Consider the following 17933-nt stretch of genomic DNA (forward strand, 5'->3'; position numbering starts at 1 on the left):
CATTAGAAGAGAAATGTCATATTTAGGAAATGTTTTGTGATAAATTCACTGTAAGGAAAAAGAATCAGCCATCGACTCAAAAATGCAATTTATATCAGTACCATTACATAAAGGATTGGAGAAGAGAGATGTGTTAATATTCGTTCATAGTGGTGTTCAAGTTATTAGATGACAGGGGGCAATTAGAAGATACAAGCAGATGACTGAAATGATATGTCCACACTAATATATATCACGATTGTCGCTATTGTTGACTCTGTAGATTTGAATTCGAAGACCGAGGTAGGGAGTTGTAGAAAATAAAAGAATGGAGAAAACATCAAGCCAGGTCTTGAAAGTTAGGATCAGAACAGAAAAAAGATTTTCCTGATCCCCACGCACAGAAGTCCAGTTATTAAACAGTTTACTTGCATTGTTGGACATGTTAAAACAATGCTTACAACAATCTCTCTGTGTACACTGGGTTTGGTGTTTGGTTTGAGATGTATAATGAATATGTGACCTGGTAAGTATACTTATTTAAACATTTTAATTCAATGTCTGCAAATCTAGTTTTGCATGTGAGTGAAAATAAATTCTGAGGGAATAAAATGGAGTACAAACATTGTACAGAACCAAAAAGGTTGTGCATTTAAATTGAATTCTTTTATTTTAAATATTCACATTACAGGAATGCATTAGGCCCAAATAGAACATAATTATTTACACATTCACTAGCTCCAGTGTTTTATCAGTGAGGTATTTACATTGAATATAGTAAATATAACATAAGGAGTAGACTTCTTACAAACAGGCTCAAATTCCTTATGCATTTACTTCTGCCTTGAATTGTTGTTCAGATTGTTAAAACCATTAATTGTTAAACAAAATTTCACAAAGATGTAGTAGTCACATCATATATTTATAAGGCTGAAAAGACAACAATGAACACATGGTGTTACAGCATATTTTTAAGGGAAGGAAATTTCAAATGGCAACTCTGCTTTAACTTATGGCAAGTACATTTTTTTTTTCTAAATACCTGAAAGTACAGAGTTCTTATATCTTGTCTTTCATGGCTTATTAAAATATTTGCTTAGCTGCCACGAAGTGTTGTTATTTACAAGTTAATTAAATGAAGGGATGCATGCAATATGAAACTGAGAGCCCAGATCAAATATTGGCTGAGTGTTACACACCTACAGTATCATGAATGGTGTAGTCCTTTCACACACCTACAATGTCATGGATGGTGTAGGAATTCTTTACCCTGCTCACATCTATGATATCATGACTGCTGTAGCTGCCCTTTCCATGGCAGAGTAGGCTGCTCTTCGTTTGAATCAATGTTTTATTTTTGGATTGCAGCAAGACTCAGTTTCAGGACTGTGACTTGAAATAGTAAGTAGAGTCAATTTTCTTAGCATTAGATTAACTTAGTTGATGTTGTTAAAATTAGACTTAAAAGAAGCATTTTTCTATAAATAGACACATAAAAACCCAAACAAATAACTAGGGTTTCCATTGCTTTCATAACCTCACAGTGAAATCACCTTCAAACATTATGAATATTTATACTGGTGATTCGAATAACTGACTGAAAGCTATGTTCTACCCATTATGTGTTACAATAAATGACATTATTTGTAGAAGGAACAGTTGGTCTACATATATTACTTGTTTGAAATTAGAGCTTTCAAAAACACAAGTACATTTCTGAAACAAACAAAATGCCTGGGCATATTTTTTTCAAGAATGGAATGAGTTTTATTTCAAATATTTCCATGAGTTATCAGCATGTAAAGCCATGTCTCTGTTGCCAAAATTCATATTCCTTATACATTTCTCTAATTAATAAGAAACAAAAGAGTGGGTATATCCCTCCCACTTTACTGTACTGATTGGCAGTCTATACAGTCTGGATAGTCTGTTATTATTCAGTTTAGTGTAATGCAGGTGTCCCTCCCTTTTGGCAGTAGTACTGACTTTGGCAGTGTTTCAGAAACGATAAGCTCTTCTTAACTACACAAAAAAGATGCCAGAGTATTGTGTTCATATAATGAAGCTTGTAAAATGATCTTCTCACATCTTCATGCTTTGTAACGGTAAGTTGTCTGTAAGATTTACCAGCCAATTCTTTCATTTGTTGTAGTTTATTGCCAACAACTCCAAGAAAAAGTTTTCTGAGAAAATTTACAACATAATGTAAAGAAGAAAAATGAAAGCAGAACAGGATTGCATCTTGGCTCACTGGCTCATCAGCACTAAAAATCACATGTCACTTTGTAAATATTAAAAAAGGACTCTTGAAAGCATGTGGACCATGCACACAGGTTAAGAGAAAGCTTGCATATAAGGTGGCAGTAGAATATGCCACCAAAGCTGTATGATTCATTATAGCATGCATTTTTCACTTACAAACACAATCTTACTATTGGCACATAATATTTAACATCTTATTTCAAACATGCATTGGCTACTAAAATAAGATTTTAAAGGAAAACTGATGTTTGATATAAAATAATCATGTTTTTTCAAGTGTGGAAAAATACTCTACAAAAAAATAAGTAGAAAAGTGATTTCTGATCAATGTATGATTTTATCTATAAAACCCCAGATGACTAATTAGTGTGCTTACAATAACCCTGTTAGATCTGCATCATAACAACACACCCAGGGAAAGTTAATGCTATTAAACAACTGTCGCAATGCAATGAAACACTTATACGAAGTACCATGAACCTATGAACTGTACATTTGGCATTAGATTTCAGAGTATTTTAGTTTGCCTGAACATCGTAATATCATAGTGCAAATTACAATACTAAAATATTCAATTGCTCTCAAAGTAGTTTTATGAATTACCGATCATTACAATTTGCATATTGGAAAAATTGGCACATTTTTGTTCCAGTGTGATTGCTTTGCCCTCAATTCATTGAGTATAAAATCCTTTATGAAATTATTTAAACCACTCAGGGCAAGCATTGGCTATGGCCTGTATGGCGGCCTTCAATGGAATCAAGATGGTAGACACATTCTCCGTTCTTCCTTTGTGATACTTCTCTACAACTTTCTTCTTTAGCAGCACTTAAAACAGTATCAAATTTCCCCCTTACCCTTCCCTACCACTCATTGAACAAAGCCCCCTAGAAGAGAACACGAAGGAAAAGTTCAGAATATATGGCAGTCCAACACTTAAACCAGGGTTTCAGATCAATGCTATTATGAAGACTTTCTTAGGTGTATCTAATGTACTGCCTATCACCTTTTGATAACAGATGAGAAATCTGTGGCTCAGAAATGCTAGCAAATTACACTATAGGTGCTGGGAGCTAAACGGATGGACTTTGATTATGAGTCTGTTTCACATTTTCTTGTTTCTTCTTGATGCTTTCTTCTTTCTGAATCTTGGTAAACCTAGGTCTATACTTAGACTTTTAAGCTCTTTATCATTAAAAAGTACTCCTTTATCCCATGCTGGTATACATGCAGAATAAGCCTCATAACTACTGAGAAGATAATTACATTTTAAAAGCATATTCAATGTTTTTTTATTCTTTAGGAGTCTACAAAAATATTAATTTTTTTACATTGTCATACTCTGTAATCCCTGACTCCTATCATACCTGATTTTAAGAGATAGAAAGAAAAAAGGAGGAAAAACATAATCCTAGTCCCTTGGTTATTTTATAAAAAAAACAAAAACAAAAAACATGACATTAGAATCTGTTACCAATCATGTTTTCTTATAATGTAGATGTCCTCCACTTTTATGTAGACAAGTGGATATTCTTGATTTGGGTCTTATATTGTCCATTGTTCACATCATATGTGAACCCACATGAGTATACCTTTGCTGATCTCACAGTAACATGAAAGGCTTCTCTAGGATTTTCTTAACCATGAACTGAAGGGAGTTATTGAGACCAGTTTGAGATGAGGGGTGCATTGTAACCAGCTCCTATTTCTTACATAATTAGTAGTACTGGGTCTTGGATGTTAACTGAGATTTTGCAAATCATTTTTCCAAGTCTGATTGTCTAGCTGCTATAACCTCATTAATCGAAGAGAATGGTGGCCTGTTTAGAAACAGTAACACGTTTCTACCACTTTATATCGTATAGAAATCACCTGTAAAACTTTTTTTCTAGTAGAACTTGTATGTTTTTTGCAATGAAACTCCAAGTCTATTAGGTCATGTACTTTACATGTTCGAATAATTTAAAAACATTTGGTTGTCTGAGAATTCAGTAAACCAATTCAAATTTTGAAGTATTTTGATGTCATAATGAAAATATGACATTTCTAGCATTTTTTAAAGAAACATAATTTAAAATAATTAATATGCTATTTTAGTTACTATCCTTTTTTTAACATGTGGAAATTTTCCTTAAATGTTTCTTTTTGGGGCCATTCAACTAAAAAATTATATGTATGCAGTTGAGAATGTTCATGTCAAAATCTTATGTATCATAGAATTTGTCGAGTCTTAATCACAGCCTCCTAAACTTATTTTCATTGCTCGATTTCTGCATCACTGAACAATTTAATTTCTGTTTAATGAGTTTATATCGTCACATTTTTGAACTCTTCCCTTTTTTTAATTAAATCTTAAGGAAAGGTAAAGGGAGACTCTATTCTCTTGTAATCTATCATCAGCTGCTTCTGTGCCTAAGCCAACAGTTGACATGAAATATTTAGTCAAGTTGATGGATATTTCTAAGGGCAATTTCCTCACTAGAAAATGATCTCTGAGAATCTTTCTGTGATTCTGTCCATGGACTTCAGCTGTATAAATGGCTAGCAAGCTAAATTAATATTAATTTACTGATTTCTCGTAACAGTGAAGATTAAGTCTGCTTATTTTAGGAAACGCTCTATGTGGTTAGTGAGATCATCAGTGCCACCACCCCCACTTGCCTCCCAGTACTTTCTAATTTCAGTAGATGTTACCGCAGGCTTCATCACTAGGTTTGTGTAAATCCCTTCTATCGAGGAGTAGCCATTCTGATTTCAGTGATGTCAATGCAATCTTCCACACTATGTTTGTTTCTCTTCTATTGAATATTCACCCTTTGGCTTGTTTAAATTTTCAGCAATTCTTACGAGCTAAGCTGCCAGCCTAATAGCAATAGATGTCAGAGCTGAAATTTTTATGTATTCTAAATTTCTCTTATTTTCTCTTTTTTTTAATGACCAAAGGCATATATCTCAGTGGTAGAACATCACAGGATACACATACATATAATTGTCTAAGGTTTTAGAGATGAATTCATTTGTTTTCAAAATAGGCTACCCCTACTGTACACATACAAATCATGATAACAACAGAGATGAGATCAGGCACAGAGAGTGAGCTAGTGAGTGAATAGCTCACATTTAATATTGAACTCATGATTGTGGACAATCCAAAGTGTTATAACATGTTGCCATATCCTACCTATCAATAAGCTTCTGAGACTCGGGAAAGAAATTGATCAAATATGTGCAATTTTGATGGCTGCAAGAGAACCTAATAATTGCCTACCTTTGTTTTTTGTACTTAAAACTGAAAAAAAAAGTGCATTTAAAAATCTAAGAAAGATTGTGAAAAATAATTTTCAGGAAATGATAGTTTTCCCTAAATCATAGCTGAAGAGCAGCACCACTGTACAAGACACAACTAAGATTGAGGAACATCTTGGACTTTGAAATATAGTAACACCTACCAATATATTTAAGGAGAATCCAAGTGAGCTAAGGAAAGGCAATATCTCATGCCTGTATTGTTTGAGTATAGAATTACTTCTATTTAATAGACAGGACCCAGACTTCCAAAACTAGCAACATGTTTGAATTGTCTATGGACTCCTTAAAAATACAGACCTAGGTCATCCTATGTATTATGACGATCTTTCAAATGATGTAAATAATTCTTATGCCATTGATGTAGGAATTTCTCAAAGCAGATGTGAGTCAGAGAACCTCTGGGAGGCATAGGATTACTTTGTAGTAATGCCATGGTTTCTGTCTTCTTCCTTTATCGTTTTGTTTTGTTTTTTTGTTTGTTTGTTTTTGCTTTTCTTGTTTGTTTGTTTTTTTGTGGTTTTGTTTTGTTTCCTTAAATAAAAATGTTCCAATTACATGGAAAATGGACCAGCTGTCAGTATTATTAATAATTATCTCTGCAAACTCTAGATTACATGGCTTAGGAACAGTGCCTTGAGTAATGCTTTAAAACAGTAGTGGTATGGAATTTACTTTTAAATGAAAATATACCCAAAGTGTGTTAAATGAATGGAAATAAATTAGCCTTGAGTCAAAAGAATAAGTTTTCTAAATATAGTCAATCATATACACTCAAACTCTATATTCCTGTTGATGAAGGAACTCGACATGCTTCCACTGAATTCCTGAGTTTGCATCAATAAATAGTTTTAGATTATTATAGTAAGAATACATATAGTATAAAAAATGTGAATTGTTTTAGAATGGGGTTCAATATATGGTTGTTTTCTGTAGATAACTAAGTGTAAGAAACTGTATGTTGCAAGAGACCTAAGAGGAAGAAAAATATAAAGGAGAAAGATTCGTTAATTGAACACTTACTATATTGTAAGTTTCAGTAAAGAACCTGTTCTTTATTGTTCTAGAGAAAAGAAAGGGAATTTTATTTGGAGTACTAACTTTCAAAAATATTTTTGGATAGACAAGGGAACTCAAATATATGCACATATCAACTTAGGCCTCATATTATAAAGCAGTTGTGCTGAAGGAATTCTTACTAACAAGGTTATCCAGAGAGGTCAAGTGAGTTTCTCAAGGCTTCAATTTGTTGCAATGATAGTCTAGGGTAGACTTACTCATATTTCTAGTTCAACAGTGTGTCTACCATTTAGACTCTATTAACTGCTTATAAATATGGATGGATTGAATATTAATTACACAGGACCATACTTTGGATAGTAGCAGAGCTTAGCCATTTTCACAGTGCCATAAAGACTCCAGAAGAGAGATGCCCACAGCAAAAACCACTTGATTGAGATGATGTTTGCAGTATGTTCACTATACAACAAATCAAATTGGCAAGAATGAAGGGTAAATCTGTTTCTCTCCCCACAGTTTGGTAATACACATTTGCCTATCCTGATGCTTCATTTTTCAATTCTCTTTATGTCCTAATTTCATCTTTATTAGGTTAACAGTTGGTGAATGGTTAATATTAAAATAGAATTCTAAGAAGTTTCAAATCTAGTTTAATCTTTCATAATATTTATTTCTTTTGTTTTTTTTTAAACATATGATAAGAAGGACTTAACCTGTCTGTTCTCTGAATCTAGAAGCAATTTGAACAGAAGAGATTATCCCCATTTCGAATGAAGAAACTGTTATTTCGATTACATTAAATGTATCTTTCATGTCCACTAATTTCATTGAGGTAATTATTTACTAGGCAACCATTAATAACCCCTCCTGTATGAACAAATGCTTATCCTTTAGCTTCTGAAATCTCTTATATCTAGACCTTGATTGCAATTTTTAACAAACCTCCTTCTCTTGAGCTTTGAGTTGAGGGGAGCTGACATCATAAAGCATGAAATAAAAATGTGGAGAACTAAAATGTTTTGAAACATTAACTCACAAAAACGCTTTCTTGGTGAGTAGCAGCCATGAAGTCTACTCTGAAAAAAGTTCAATAAAAAAGAAAATCTGAGTAGCTTATTTCCTGTTTTTATTCATTCTTTATTTAATCTCCAATTAAAGACAAAAGTTTAAAGAGTGAGTGAATAATTCCTCAAGTATTCTGTCCATTTCTACCTCAACAGTTCTGGTTCAAGCTTTGTACACTCTAGGACTGAGCTTCTCACAGTAAATAGAAATCTTGTAAACTGATGCTGGTTTCCCAGTGAGAGTATCTTTTATACTTTCTACTTCATTAGGTGATGGCTGTCCTAAAATATATGGCTATCAAGATCTTCACTCTCTAAAATACAATGCAGCTAACTAGATAAGTCAGTATATTTCTCTTCAGTAAGGCTTAAAATAATTATTTTTGTATTCCTATTAATAAGGCCTGAACTAAATAGCAATTAAATACTCAGAGCACTGGTGATAAGGACTTTCTGCACTTTTAGGTGATAACTTGCTCATGATCTGTTTAGAGCCATCCTGGATCTCTAGGCATATTATCTGCTTTTATTATACCAGCAGCAAGCCAATTTGGTTGAATCAATCAATCTTTCATAAGAGATATGCTTACAGAAAGTATGAGTCACAGGATTTATTAACAGAGCAGCCAATAGCATATCTTGTCAGTGGTACATTTTCCACTCACACATAGTGAAGCTCATTCCTTCTGCTAAAGTTCAACAGCTAAAACAATATCAGAAAGAGTGTCAACATCTCAAATTCTGTTCAATATATTTCCAAAAACTAAAGTCCTCCCAGAACATACTAGCCTACAGGGACTAAATAATGCCAGAGGATATTCACATTTATAGGAATTGAGATATATTTGTACAATAAGGTATGGATAGGGCAGAGAGAAATGAGAGTCATAGCAATAGGATCCTTAAATTCTAATTTCTATCATCACTACGTGTGGGGTTGACATGCCTGTCTCTCAACATATCAGGAATAAATATGTCATAAATAAATAACGAGTTAGTTCACAGAAAAGAAGAGGTTGACTTATGAATATTGTTGTATATTCTAGTTAAAAAGCTCGCTCTAACTATGGACGTAAAGTTCAGACGTTCTGTGGCTTGGCATCAGGTTCTAAATATGTAGATGCACTTGTGAAATACTTAATACCTTGGCTTGGCTTACACTATTGGCATTTAATTGTACTTCCAGTCCAAGAATGAGCTCAAATTCATAGCCAACAAAAGAGGCAACTGCCTTCAGGTCTCTTAGCATCCAATATAGCAATGGTGGATGAAAGCAACATCAAATGCTTTCCAGCTTTCACTGAGAGCATATTCTAAATTTAGCAATCCATGCTTAGCTCTCTACCATTTTTGGATCAAAAAAATCATAAGTAAATGCATGAATTTGACTTTTAAGCAAATAAATATATGATTAGAGCCTTTATGAGAGTATCTATGTATATATATGATTTCTTGGTATACATGTAAAAACGATGTGTGGAAAAAAGATAATCTAGAGAAAAATATATGTTGGATCAAGTGAGTAGACAAAGCTTGCCATTCAAACACATGTTGAGTAGGTAAAGAATGGAGTAAATTTACTAGTATTGTTTAGTATTTTTTTTTTTTAACTAAGTCTCCATTGTCACCCTGCAGTGACAACACATTTTCATCTTTACCTCTGTGGCAGTTGGGGATCAACAATATCACCTGTGTAACTATGTCTTTAAAAAAATATGAGATCATACTCTTCGTTTAATTCTGTGGTCTTTCTTTGCTCAAATGATTCCATGCTAAGGGAGCTTATGTCTCATTGAGCACATACTTCCTGCTTGTCAAACTGAAATGAATCTTCTCTGTAGATGAGGAGAATTAGCCTGAGTTTGGCTAATTGCAATACATAATAGAGAAATATAAAGAGCCACAAAAGATCCAAATAAATGTCATCAGAACATTATTTTTTTTTCTGTAGGTTTTGAACAGAATAGAATGCAGGCTTTAGAAACACTTTGAAGAAAAATTTTCTGTCAGAGTCTTCAGAATCACATTTTTTCCCTAATCTATTGTATTTGCATATGCCCAGTTATCTCCTCTACACTTACAGAAGAGAATTTTGCAGGCAGATGAAAGTTCATAGATAACATGCTCCCAAATTCAGTGCAATAAATTTACATTGGTTGTGTAAAGCCCTGAATATAATAACAACATATTCTATGTATGGATATTATCTTAAATGGTATAAAAATGATAAATTTTAATTAATAGCTCTTGGCTAGAACTGTTCCTTTATCAAAAACAAAAATTTACCCATTACTTTTTTAATACTGATAATTTATTTAAAAAATACATATTGAAATCTTACTCTGTGTCAGCACTGTATTCCTTGTAGGTTCCCACTTTATTGTGTTTTGTGACATATCTGACCCATTGGTAAGAATTTTAAACTCTTTTAAATGATCAGATAGATCTTTCAAGTTTTACTTCTATTTATTAACAAATACAGTAAAATAAAACTTAAATATGGATGCTTTGGAAAAAATATTTCAAATGAATGAAGTAACTAGCGTTCTATAAATGGTATAATTTATACATTTATTTGTATTTGAAGATATCATTTTTTTATTGTTATAAGAGGAAATTATTTATTTTTAAAATAGTGGTTATCTTCATGATTTGAAAGGGAACTATCAAAAGATTCTCTTAGGTATTATTAGGGACTAAACCCACAAAACAAACAATCAAATCTCCCTAAAACCATATAAATTGTTTATCTGAAAATTCTTGTTTTCTTTAACTTAAAATATTGGGAATCTACATTTGCTAAACAACTTAATAAAAATGAATGTGAAGTCTAATAACATTTCTGCTTCATATCTTTCTTATTTGCTACATCAATTAGCTCCCCTTCACAAATGTGGTACAAGTAAAAACTCTATCAGTTGTCAGTAGTGTTCAACTTTGAAGTCAAAGAGATTAAGAATTAAGTGATTCAATAATTCTTCTTTGTTAGCATTATACAAGCTAGAATCTATACTTTATAATACTTGGCAAAAAGTCCCTCATATTTTAGGATATGTATTTTTATCTCCCAAATAGATTAAAGATCTGATTGATGTAGAAACAAGTAAATCATAAATTTACTTTACAGTCAACTATAAAATGTAAAAACAATGTTTATAAATGAGAGTGACAAATAAATTATTTCCAGTGCTCGTTATCACATATATACAGGATAATTTAAAACCAAATTGAGTGATTGCTAATTCTGATCTCTTAAAAATTTCACCAAAATATACATGGTCCTCAAGGGAGGGCAGGAAAATTAAACGGTGCCCCAAATGCAGCGTGTTTCTTCTTATCCTGAAAACTTGAATTATGTCTCATTAATCTTTTTCACTGTGACAATGATGGACACTTTAATTCCAAAACCATTTCTCTAAATTACCAACAGACTTATATTCTTGATGCCTTTTTACATGGTCGCATGCCAGGCATGCATGTGATTCCCAAAACCGTGGTAGGTTTACAGTAAAATCCTTTCTCCAGTTAAAGTAACTAAGGTACAACTTATTGTTTTTGTCAACTTCCTTCAGATATTTTGCTAACTCACTGGGAGAGTTAAAATCTTCCACATGAATGAATGAATCAGCTGGAATATAATTCTCATAGTTTTCCCTAGATGGACCCAGGACAACAGGTACTGAACCAGCCAAAAATGCATTGTAGAGCTTTTCTGTGATGTAATCTTTGTGAATTGAGTTTTCAAATGAAAGATAAAATTTACAAGTAGATATGGTGGGAATCAGATTTTTATCGTTCACGTATTCTCCGAATGCTTGGCCATAGGTGTGGATTTCAATACTCTTGCTGAGCTCGTTGTAATACTTGACCCTGGCATGCTCAGGGTTCCAGTTACTCACAACCCAGCACACCAACTTCTCCTTGCTTGGCACTTCAAACACAAAGGGATTTGTGCTCACCGTCAAGAAGCCATAAGGCACTTGGATATCTGAATCACGGCGATAAGTTAGAGTCAGGTTGAACAAGTGTTCAATGCCACTCTTTTGGGGGGTGTGAGTGGGTGACTCTAAATTCATCCAAATCCATTTCTGAAAGGGTGGCCTGGCCTGCTGAGGTAAGTTAGTCAGATCCCAGCTGATGTCTCTATGGTGAATCAGGACCGCATGGGATTTGTTGTACAATGAGCGGTCTGTTGTGAGATGGCACCCTTGGATATTGAACATTGCTTGGCAGGATGTAAGGTCAAAGGTCTGCCCAAATGGCCATACCCAAACCAGAATGGTAGTTTCGTTAAAATAATCAGTTTTTGTGGAGAAGAAATTTTTCATTTTCAGCACAGAACTTGCAGACTCCATTGGACTGAAGACCCAGCTGTTGGTGGGCTTGATATAAATGAGCAGACATGCCATGAAGCAGCCCAGGATGATGCAGACGATTAGAAATGGGCGAAGAATGCCTTTGGATGTTGATGTCATAATTTTTCCTGGGGAAGAGAGAAAAATAGAAGGTAAGTTTAGAAACAAAAGAGGAAATTATAACTACAATGTAAGAGAAATAGTACGACTATTTTAATCATGAAACCAACTCTAATTCCCTTTCAGTTGTAAAAGTTTCCTTTTTAAGAAACAGCGATATGAAGTTGAGTGGATGGACAGAGGAATTTAGGAGAAGCTAGAGGGTGGAAAAGGATATGGTAAAATATTCTGTTTGAAATTCTCAAGGAATGAATAAAAAAATTAAAAAGCCTGTAGCATATTCTGACCAACAGAGTGACATTAATAAAATGTTAGTATTTTTAAAAAAGTTAATATTTGTTTCTGGGAAAACATTTATTTTTATGATTTATATTTAAATGCATCAAGATAGTCCTGTGAGAAAAATATAGCCTTTGACTTGATGCCTCCCTTTTATAAATAACCTCATTAATAAAGATCCTGCTGTATTTATTAATTTATACATTTCACATTTATCTGACAATTTTGTTTCACTAACCTGGTAGTGAACTCAGTAGTTAGCAGTATTTAATAATCAAGCACATCGTTGGTATTAGAAGCAACTCTCCCTTATCAGGGATTAGAGCATTAAGCTTAATTTTCAGAATTAAATATGGCTGATATCCTTAAGATAAAGATGAACGTCATGGAGAATGGTAATCCACTGTATTTTAATAGTTTATGGCTAAAGCTCCACTGAGCAGCTGGCTGAAATAGATGCAGAGGCCTAAAGCTAAGCTCAGGAGTCTTATATAGAAATATGGGGAAGATTTGAGGGCCACGGAGGGGATAGGATCTCCAGAGGAGACCAGCAGAGTCAACAACCTTGGGGGCTTCCAGAGATTGAACCTCAACGGAAAAGCAGAGACAGGCTGGAACCTAGGCTTCCCACATATATGTAGTTAATGTGCACCTCGATCTTCATGTGGGTCCCCCAACAACTGGAGCAATGGCTGCCCCTAGAGCTGTTGCCTGTCTGTGGACCCTGCTCCCTTACCTAGGCTGCCTTGTAGGGCCTCAGTAGGAGAGGATGTGTCTAGCTTTTCAGAGAATTGATGTGGCAGGGCAGGATAAGGGGTAGAGGACTCCATCTTCTCATAGGAGAATGGGAGGAGGTGTGCAGGAGGATGTGTGTGTGTGTGTGTGTGTGTGTGTGTGAGGAGGGGGCCAGTGATTGGGATGTAAAGTGAATAAATAAATAAATTGAAAGAGAAAACACACATATATTATTTCTAAGAATTATTTATTTAACCTTAGACTACAGAGAAAGTTGAGAAGTAATTACAAAGAATATCTTGTCAGGCGTGCTAGTGCACGCCTTTAATCCCAGCACTTGGGAGGCAGAGACAGGCGGATTTCTGAGTTCGAGGCCAGCCTGGTCTACAGAGTGAGTTCCAGGACAGCAAGAGCTACACAGAGAAACCCTGTCTCAAACAAAACAAAACAAAACAAAACAAAACAAAACAAAACAAAACAAAACAAAACAAAACGTCTTAATATTTATAATAAAGTGATATTGCAAATACTATTTGTCAAAGTTTATGGTATATGGACAAACAACAGTACTTAAAAGACGCTTAGAGGTACAGTTTCCAGGAAATTAATTATTTGATTAACCCAAGAAGATCATCAACGAACAATGAACAAAGCTAAAGGAAAAAAACAAAAAAAGAAGCAAATAAACCAAACAACAAAAGCAACAAAGAAAATAGAAGTAGAAGTAGACAAAGTCATTGAACTTGAGAGCTTAAATTTGAGTTGATTAGAATATCCCAATGTCTACTTATATCAATAAAACAGTCAAGATAGAAAATAAATCTAGGTTAATAACAGAAGTACAAATAATGGCTAACTTAATGTATATTAAAATTAGGAATGCCTAGTGAGTATTTATAAAGAAATATAAAAATTCTTGATAAAATAAGCGATTGTGGTTTGCGTGAGTTGAGAAAAGCACATTGGCCTATGGGGGGTGGAGTGAGGATCCATCATAATGGGATTTGTTAAAGAAATGGAATTCAAGAAAAACGACTGAGAGCAAGCATTAGGCTTAGAGAAGACTGAAGTACTCAAATTAGTAATTCAATAAATGGGGATTGCTATGACACTTTAAAAAATGGAATCATTTTACAAAACAGAAAGATAAGGATAAGTTGTTAAATCAATATATGAAGCCAACTATAATTTTGTTAACAATATATTAGAGAAGATATTTTTAAAGGCCAGTTTTACTTAAAGTTACAGACAAAAATTACCCAAGATAGCAAACTTAGATTTGTAAAAATACCAGAATGACAATCCAGAATACATTTAAGGAAATCTAGTTACATGGACTCCTGTAGATAACCATGAAGTCAGAACACATTTAACAGTTTGAAGAAATTCTGATGAGAGTCATGCTAAACTATGCTAAGGTGCTTTCCTGTGATATACCAATCAGGCTGTATATGACCAGGTCACAGTGACAGCAGCCAGCACACAATAACTGCTATTTCTGCCAATCCTAAGAGAGTGGCTGTGGAGAAGGCCATCTGTCACCGTTTCTTCAGAGATGAGCAAATGGGGACAGAGACACATCCAATAAGCAACAAGCTTAGTCACTGACCTGCGGTCTACAGTCAACACCAAGCAAATGATACATTCACTATTCATTCATATTTTTATATTGGGTTTCATTGTCTTGATTTCTCTGGCATCTATCCCTTTTAACTGAGAGCTATTTATTACCATTTTAAATGTAGATCAGGTTCTCCCATCAAACAATAGCTCACACTTACATTGTTCTTATTATGGCCAAATACTGATCTGAGAGCTTTTACTCACTCATACACATGAGCACATCTATTAACTCATATTACCATTTTACTAAAGAAAAAAGTAACTGAGGCACGAAATGGCTAATATGCAGCTTGCTCAAGTTTAGTCACCCAGGAAGTTGCAGCATGTGCGTTCTCCTGCAGGTTGTTGGCTTCATGGTATGAACATGTGATGACTTTGTTTTATGATGTACTATTATGCTCCCTGCAGGCAGAATTTGCAAACAGTATAGTGATATTTTCTTTCTTCACTGACATACCATTAACATCTGGGCAGAACACTTAATAAGTGTTTCATGTGTCGTGTGAATGAATGGGTGAACGACAGAGTTTCTGATAAGTGTAAGGTCCTGTGTCAGTAACTGTAAACACAAAATATGAACCAAGAGAAACTTTTTGTTTATTTGTTTTATCTATAAGTTTAGCATATGCTCATGTAGACAATGTAAACCAATGGAGCTGGCAGAAAATAACTGGGTAAACTGGGTAAAATTGAGCTTTGGATTTTCTTCTGTTTCAAAGTTAGTACACTTGTAGTCAGTTTTACCCACTCTTTGTCTGTTTTTCTTTCCCATTCTCTCTCTCTCTCTCTCTCTCTCTCTCTCTCTCTCTCTCTCTCTCTCTCTCTCCCTCCCTCCCTCCCTCCCTCCCTCCCTCCCTCCCTCTCTCCCTCTTGTGTGCTTTAGTTAAATAAAAATAAAAAGGATTTGGCCCTTTGGCAGAAAACAATATTGCTTCTGCTCTGTGTTCCACTTTCCTGTTTCCTAAGCATTTTGTCTTGTTGATTCTTCTCTTTATATGTTCTACCTCTAATTCTTCACTGCTACTAGGGTTAATTACTAAACAATGGGGCAGTTATTTATTGACCCCTACCATGCACAGAAATTGTTAGGAATGTTTGCCTCCTAGAGCCAAGTTGACATTTCTTTGACAGGAATTGTTTCATTTATTCCCCAAAACTGAAATTCAGGTGAAAATTCAACATGTTTTGATCTATCAATCACTCCAATCTATTTTTCAAAGCCCCTAAGCCGAGATGCTATATAGCAACGACAACAATGAATGTGTAGAAAAAGGGAAATTGTAGCCATATAGAGTAATCGAAACTTTTCACTTATTCTAAATGGCCTTACAGAATGTGAAAGATGACAAAGACTTAAGCTTTAAAGAAAAGAACAGAATCCTGGGTAAAAATAATGCTCGCTCAGATTTGGTAGAGGAAAATATTTAGAAAAAATACTCCTATTTTTCAATACTGCTCTAATGCATGCTTTAAAAAAAAATGGAAGTAAACTTTAAAATACGAAACACTTAGAATTGTGATTTGCAAATGATAGATTCATGTCCGGATACTTGGGAGAGAAATGAGAAACTAAGGCAAATGAGAAGATTCCTCAGAGACTAGTAATTCTACTGTAAGTCTCTGCACTTGTGGTGTTCAGGATATTATTTTAACTAGTATTCATCTCAACTTTAAAATAGAAATAACATTGAGCAAACTATAAGAGAGGACTGAATACTTGGCTAGTACTGTGTGATAAAGCCAGCTACCTGGGTGGTAGCTCACCCCTTGGCAACTCTCTCCATTTGCTGGCTATTGCAGTATATTGTCTCTCTCACATTACATCGTGATGTAAAGTTGGAAGACAGAACCAGTCAGCTCAATAGAAGATCTTCACTCCATATAGTCCTTGGTTAAAAGAATAAAGTTGACGATACCAAATTAAAAAGTCAAGAGTAAATTAGTGAAAAGTTGATGGTATGGCTAAGTTAGAAATAGTTTAAAAATAAAGCAAACCTTTGACTTAATCCTTTTGAAATAAAACTTATAAAGTGTGATAATTATCAATTTTTTGTTATTCTATTAATTTATGATAACAGATCAGGAATTAGTGTTCTTAGCCAAAACTCCTGCAATACTAGGTCTTGTCTGTAGATTACTGTCATTTGTAGTTAACTACCCGGACACATAAACTTCTCTAAATTTCAAAATATAGCTCATTAACTATTACATATGTATGTATGTGTGTGTGGGGGGGTATGTGTGTCTATGTAGAATGTCTAATATGTAAAATTCTGGAATATAATTAGGCTTTCATGGTTTATAGAAACTTCCTTTTTAAGGGGCATTATCCTAAATGTTGGTTTTAATTATGTGGATAAAACTCTTGTCTCATTCTCCTTTCTCCTGTCCTGTCCTGTCCTGTCCTGTCCTGTCCTGTCCTGTCCTGTCCTCTCCTGTCCTCTCCTCTCCCCTCCCTTCCCTTCCTCTCCCTTCCCTTCCCCTCCCCTCTCTCCTCTCTTTTCCCCTCCCCTCCCTTTTCCCCTCCCCCCCCCCCATGTATTGAATAAAACACACCCTTGTTCATGCTGTATTCTTCAGCTGGATCCTGGTTCATATTGGACAATTACCTTTGCTGGGAAAACTTGTAGGGACTATAGAAAAAACATCTTTTCTTTCTGCAGACAGTGGTGATCAAGGAGTCAGTTGGACCATGGTGATTTCTGGGTCTGAAGATCACAGTGGGGCTCCTTGGTGAATTATGGATTAATAGAGTTACTCTGGGTTCACTTTTCTTTGCTATTCTTCTGTTCAAGTGCTATACTATATCCATCTAACAGTTTCACTTGTGTAGATTAGCTATAACTGTTTTATTACTTGATGTAGACAAACCCAAAGAAAAGTACCAAACAACCTCCACTCCAAATAATCAGAGAAAAAAATTTGTATAAACTAATCTTTACACCAATTCGTTTCTCTTTCCCTCAAGATGCAAAGTGTAGATCATGAACCCTTCAAAAACTTATAATTATCTGGATTAAAACTTTGAAAAGTATAGAATATATACATTCTTAAAACTGGAATAATTATATTACTTTGTATAAATTCTTTTACCAACTCCAGGTAAAGTTTAGGAACTTGTCAGTTTGTAAATGGAAGTTAGTATGTGCATAGTAAGTTCAGAGAACTACTCTTTTTCAATATAATCATG

The 17933-nt window shown here is 34.3% G+C and overlaps 1 protein-coding gene across 1 annotated transcript in view; it reads right to left on the minus strand.

The window, feature by feature from the left end:
* Positions 1 to 626: 626 nt before the first annotated feature.
* Positions 627 to 17933, minus strand: part of Fut9 (fucosyltransferase 9) — a 190671-nt gene continuing 173364 nt past the window's right edge. The window contains exon 3 of the mRNA NM_010243.3: positions 627 to 12114. Within this exon, the coding sequence (NP_034373.1) occupies positions 11027 to 12106 (1080 nt within the window). The 5' untranslated portion in view covers positions 12107 to 12114 and the 3' untranslated portion in view covers positions 627 to 11026. The remainder of the gene's footprint in view (positions 12115 to 17933) is intronic.

The sequence above is a fragment of the Mus musculus genome, chromosome 4 (genome assembly GCF_000001635.26).
Source record: "Mus musculus strain C57BL/6J chromosome 4, GRCm38.p6 C57BL/6J".
Classification (NCBI taxonomy): Eukaryota; Metazoa; Chordata; class Mammalia; order Rodentia; family Muridae; genus Mus; species Mus musculus.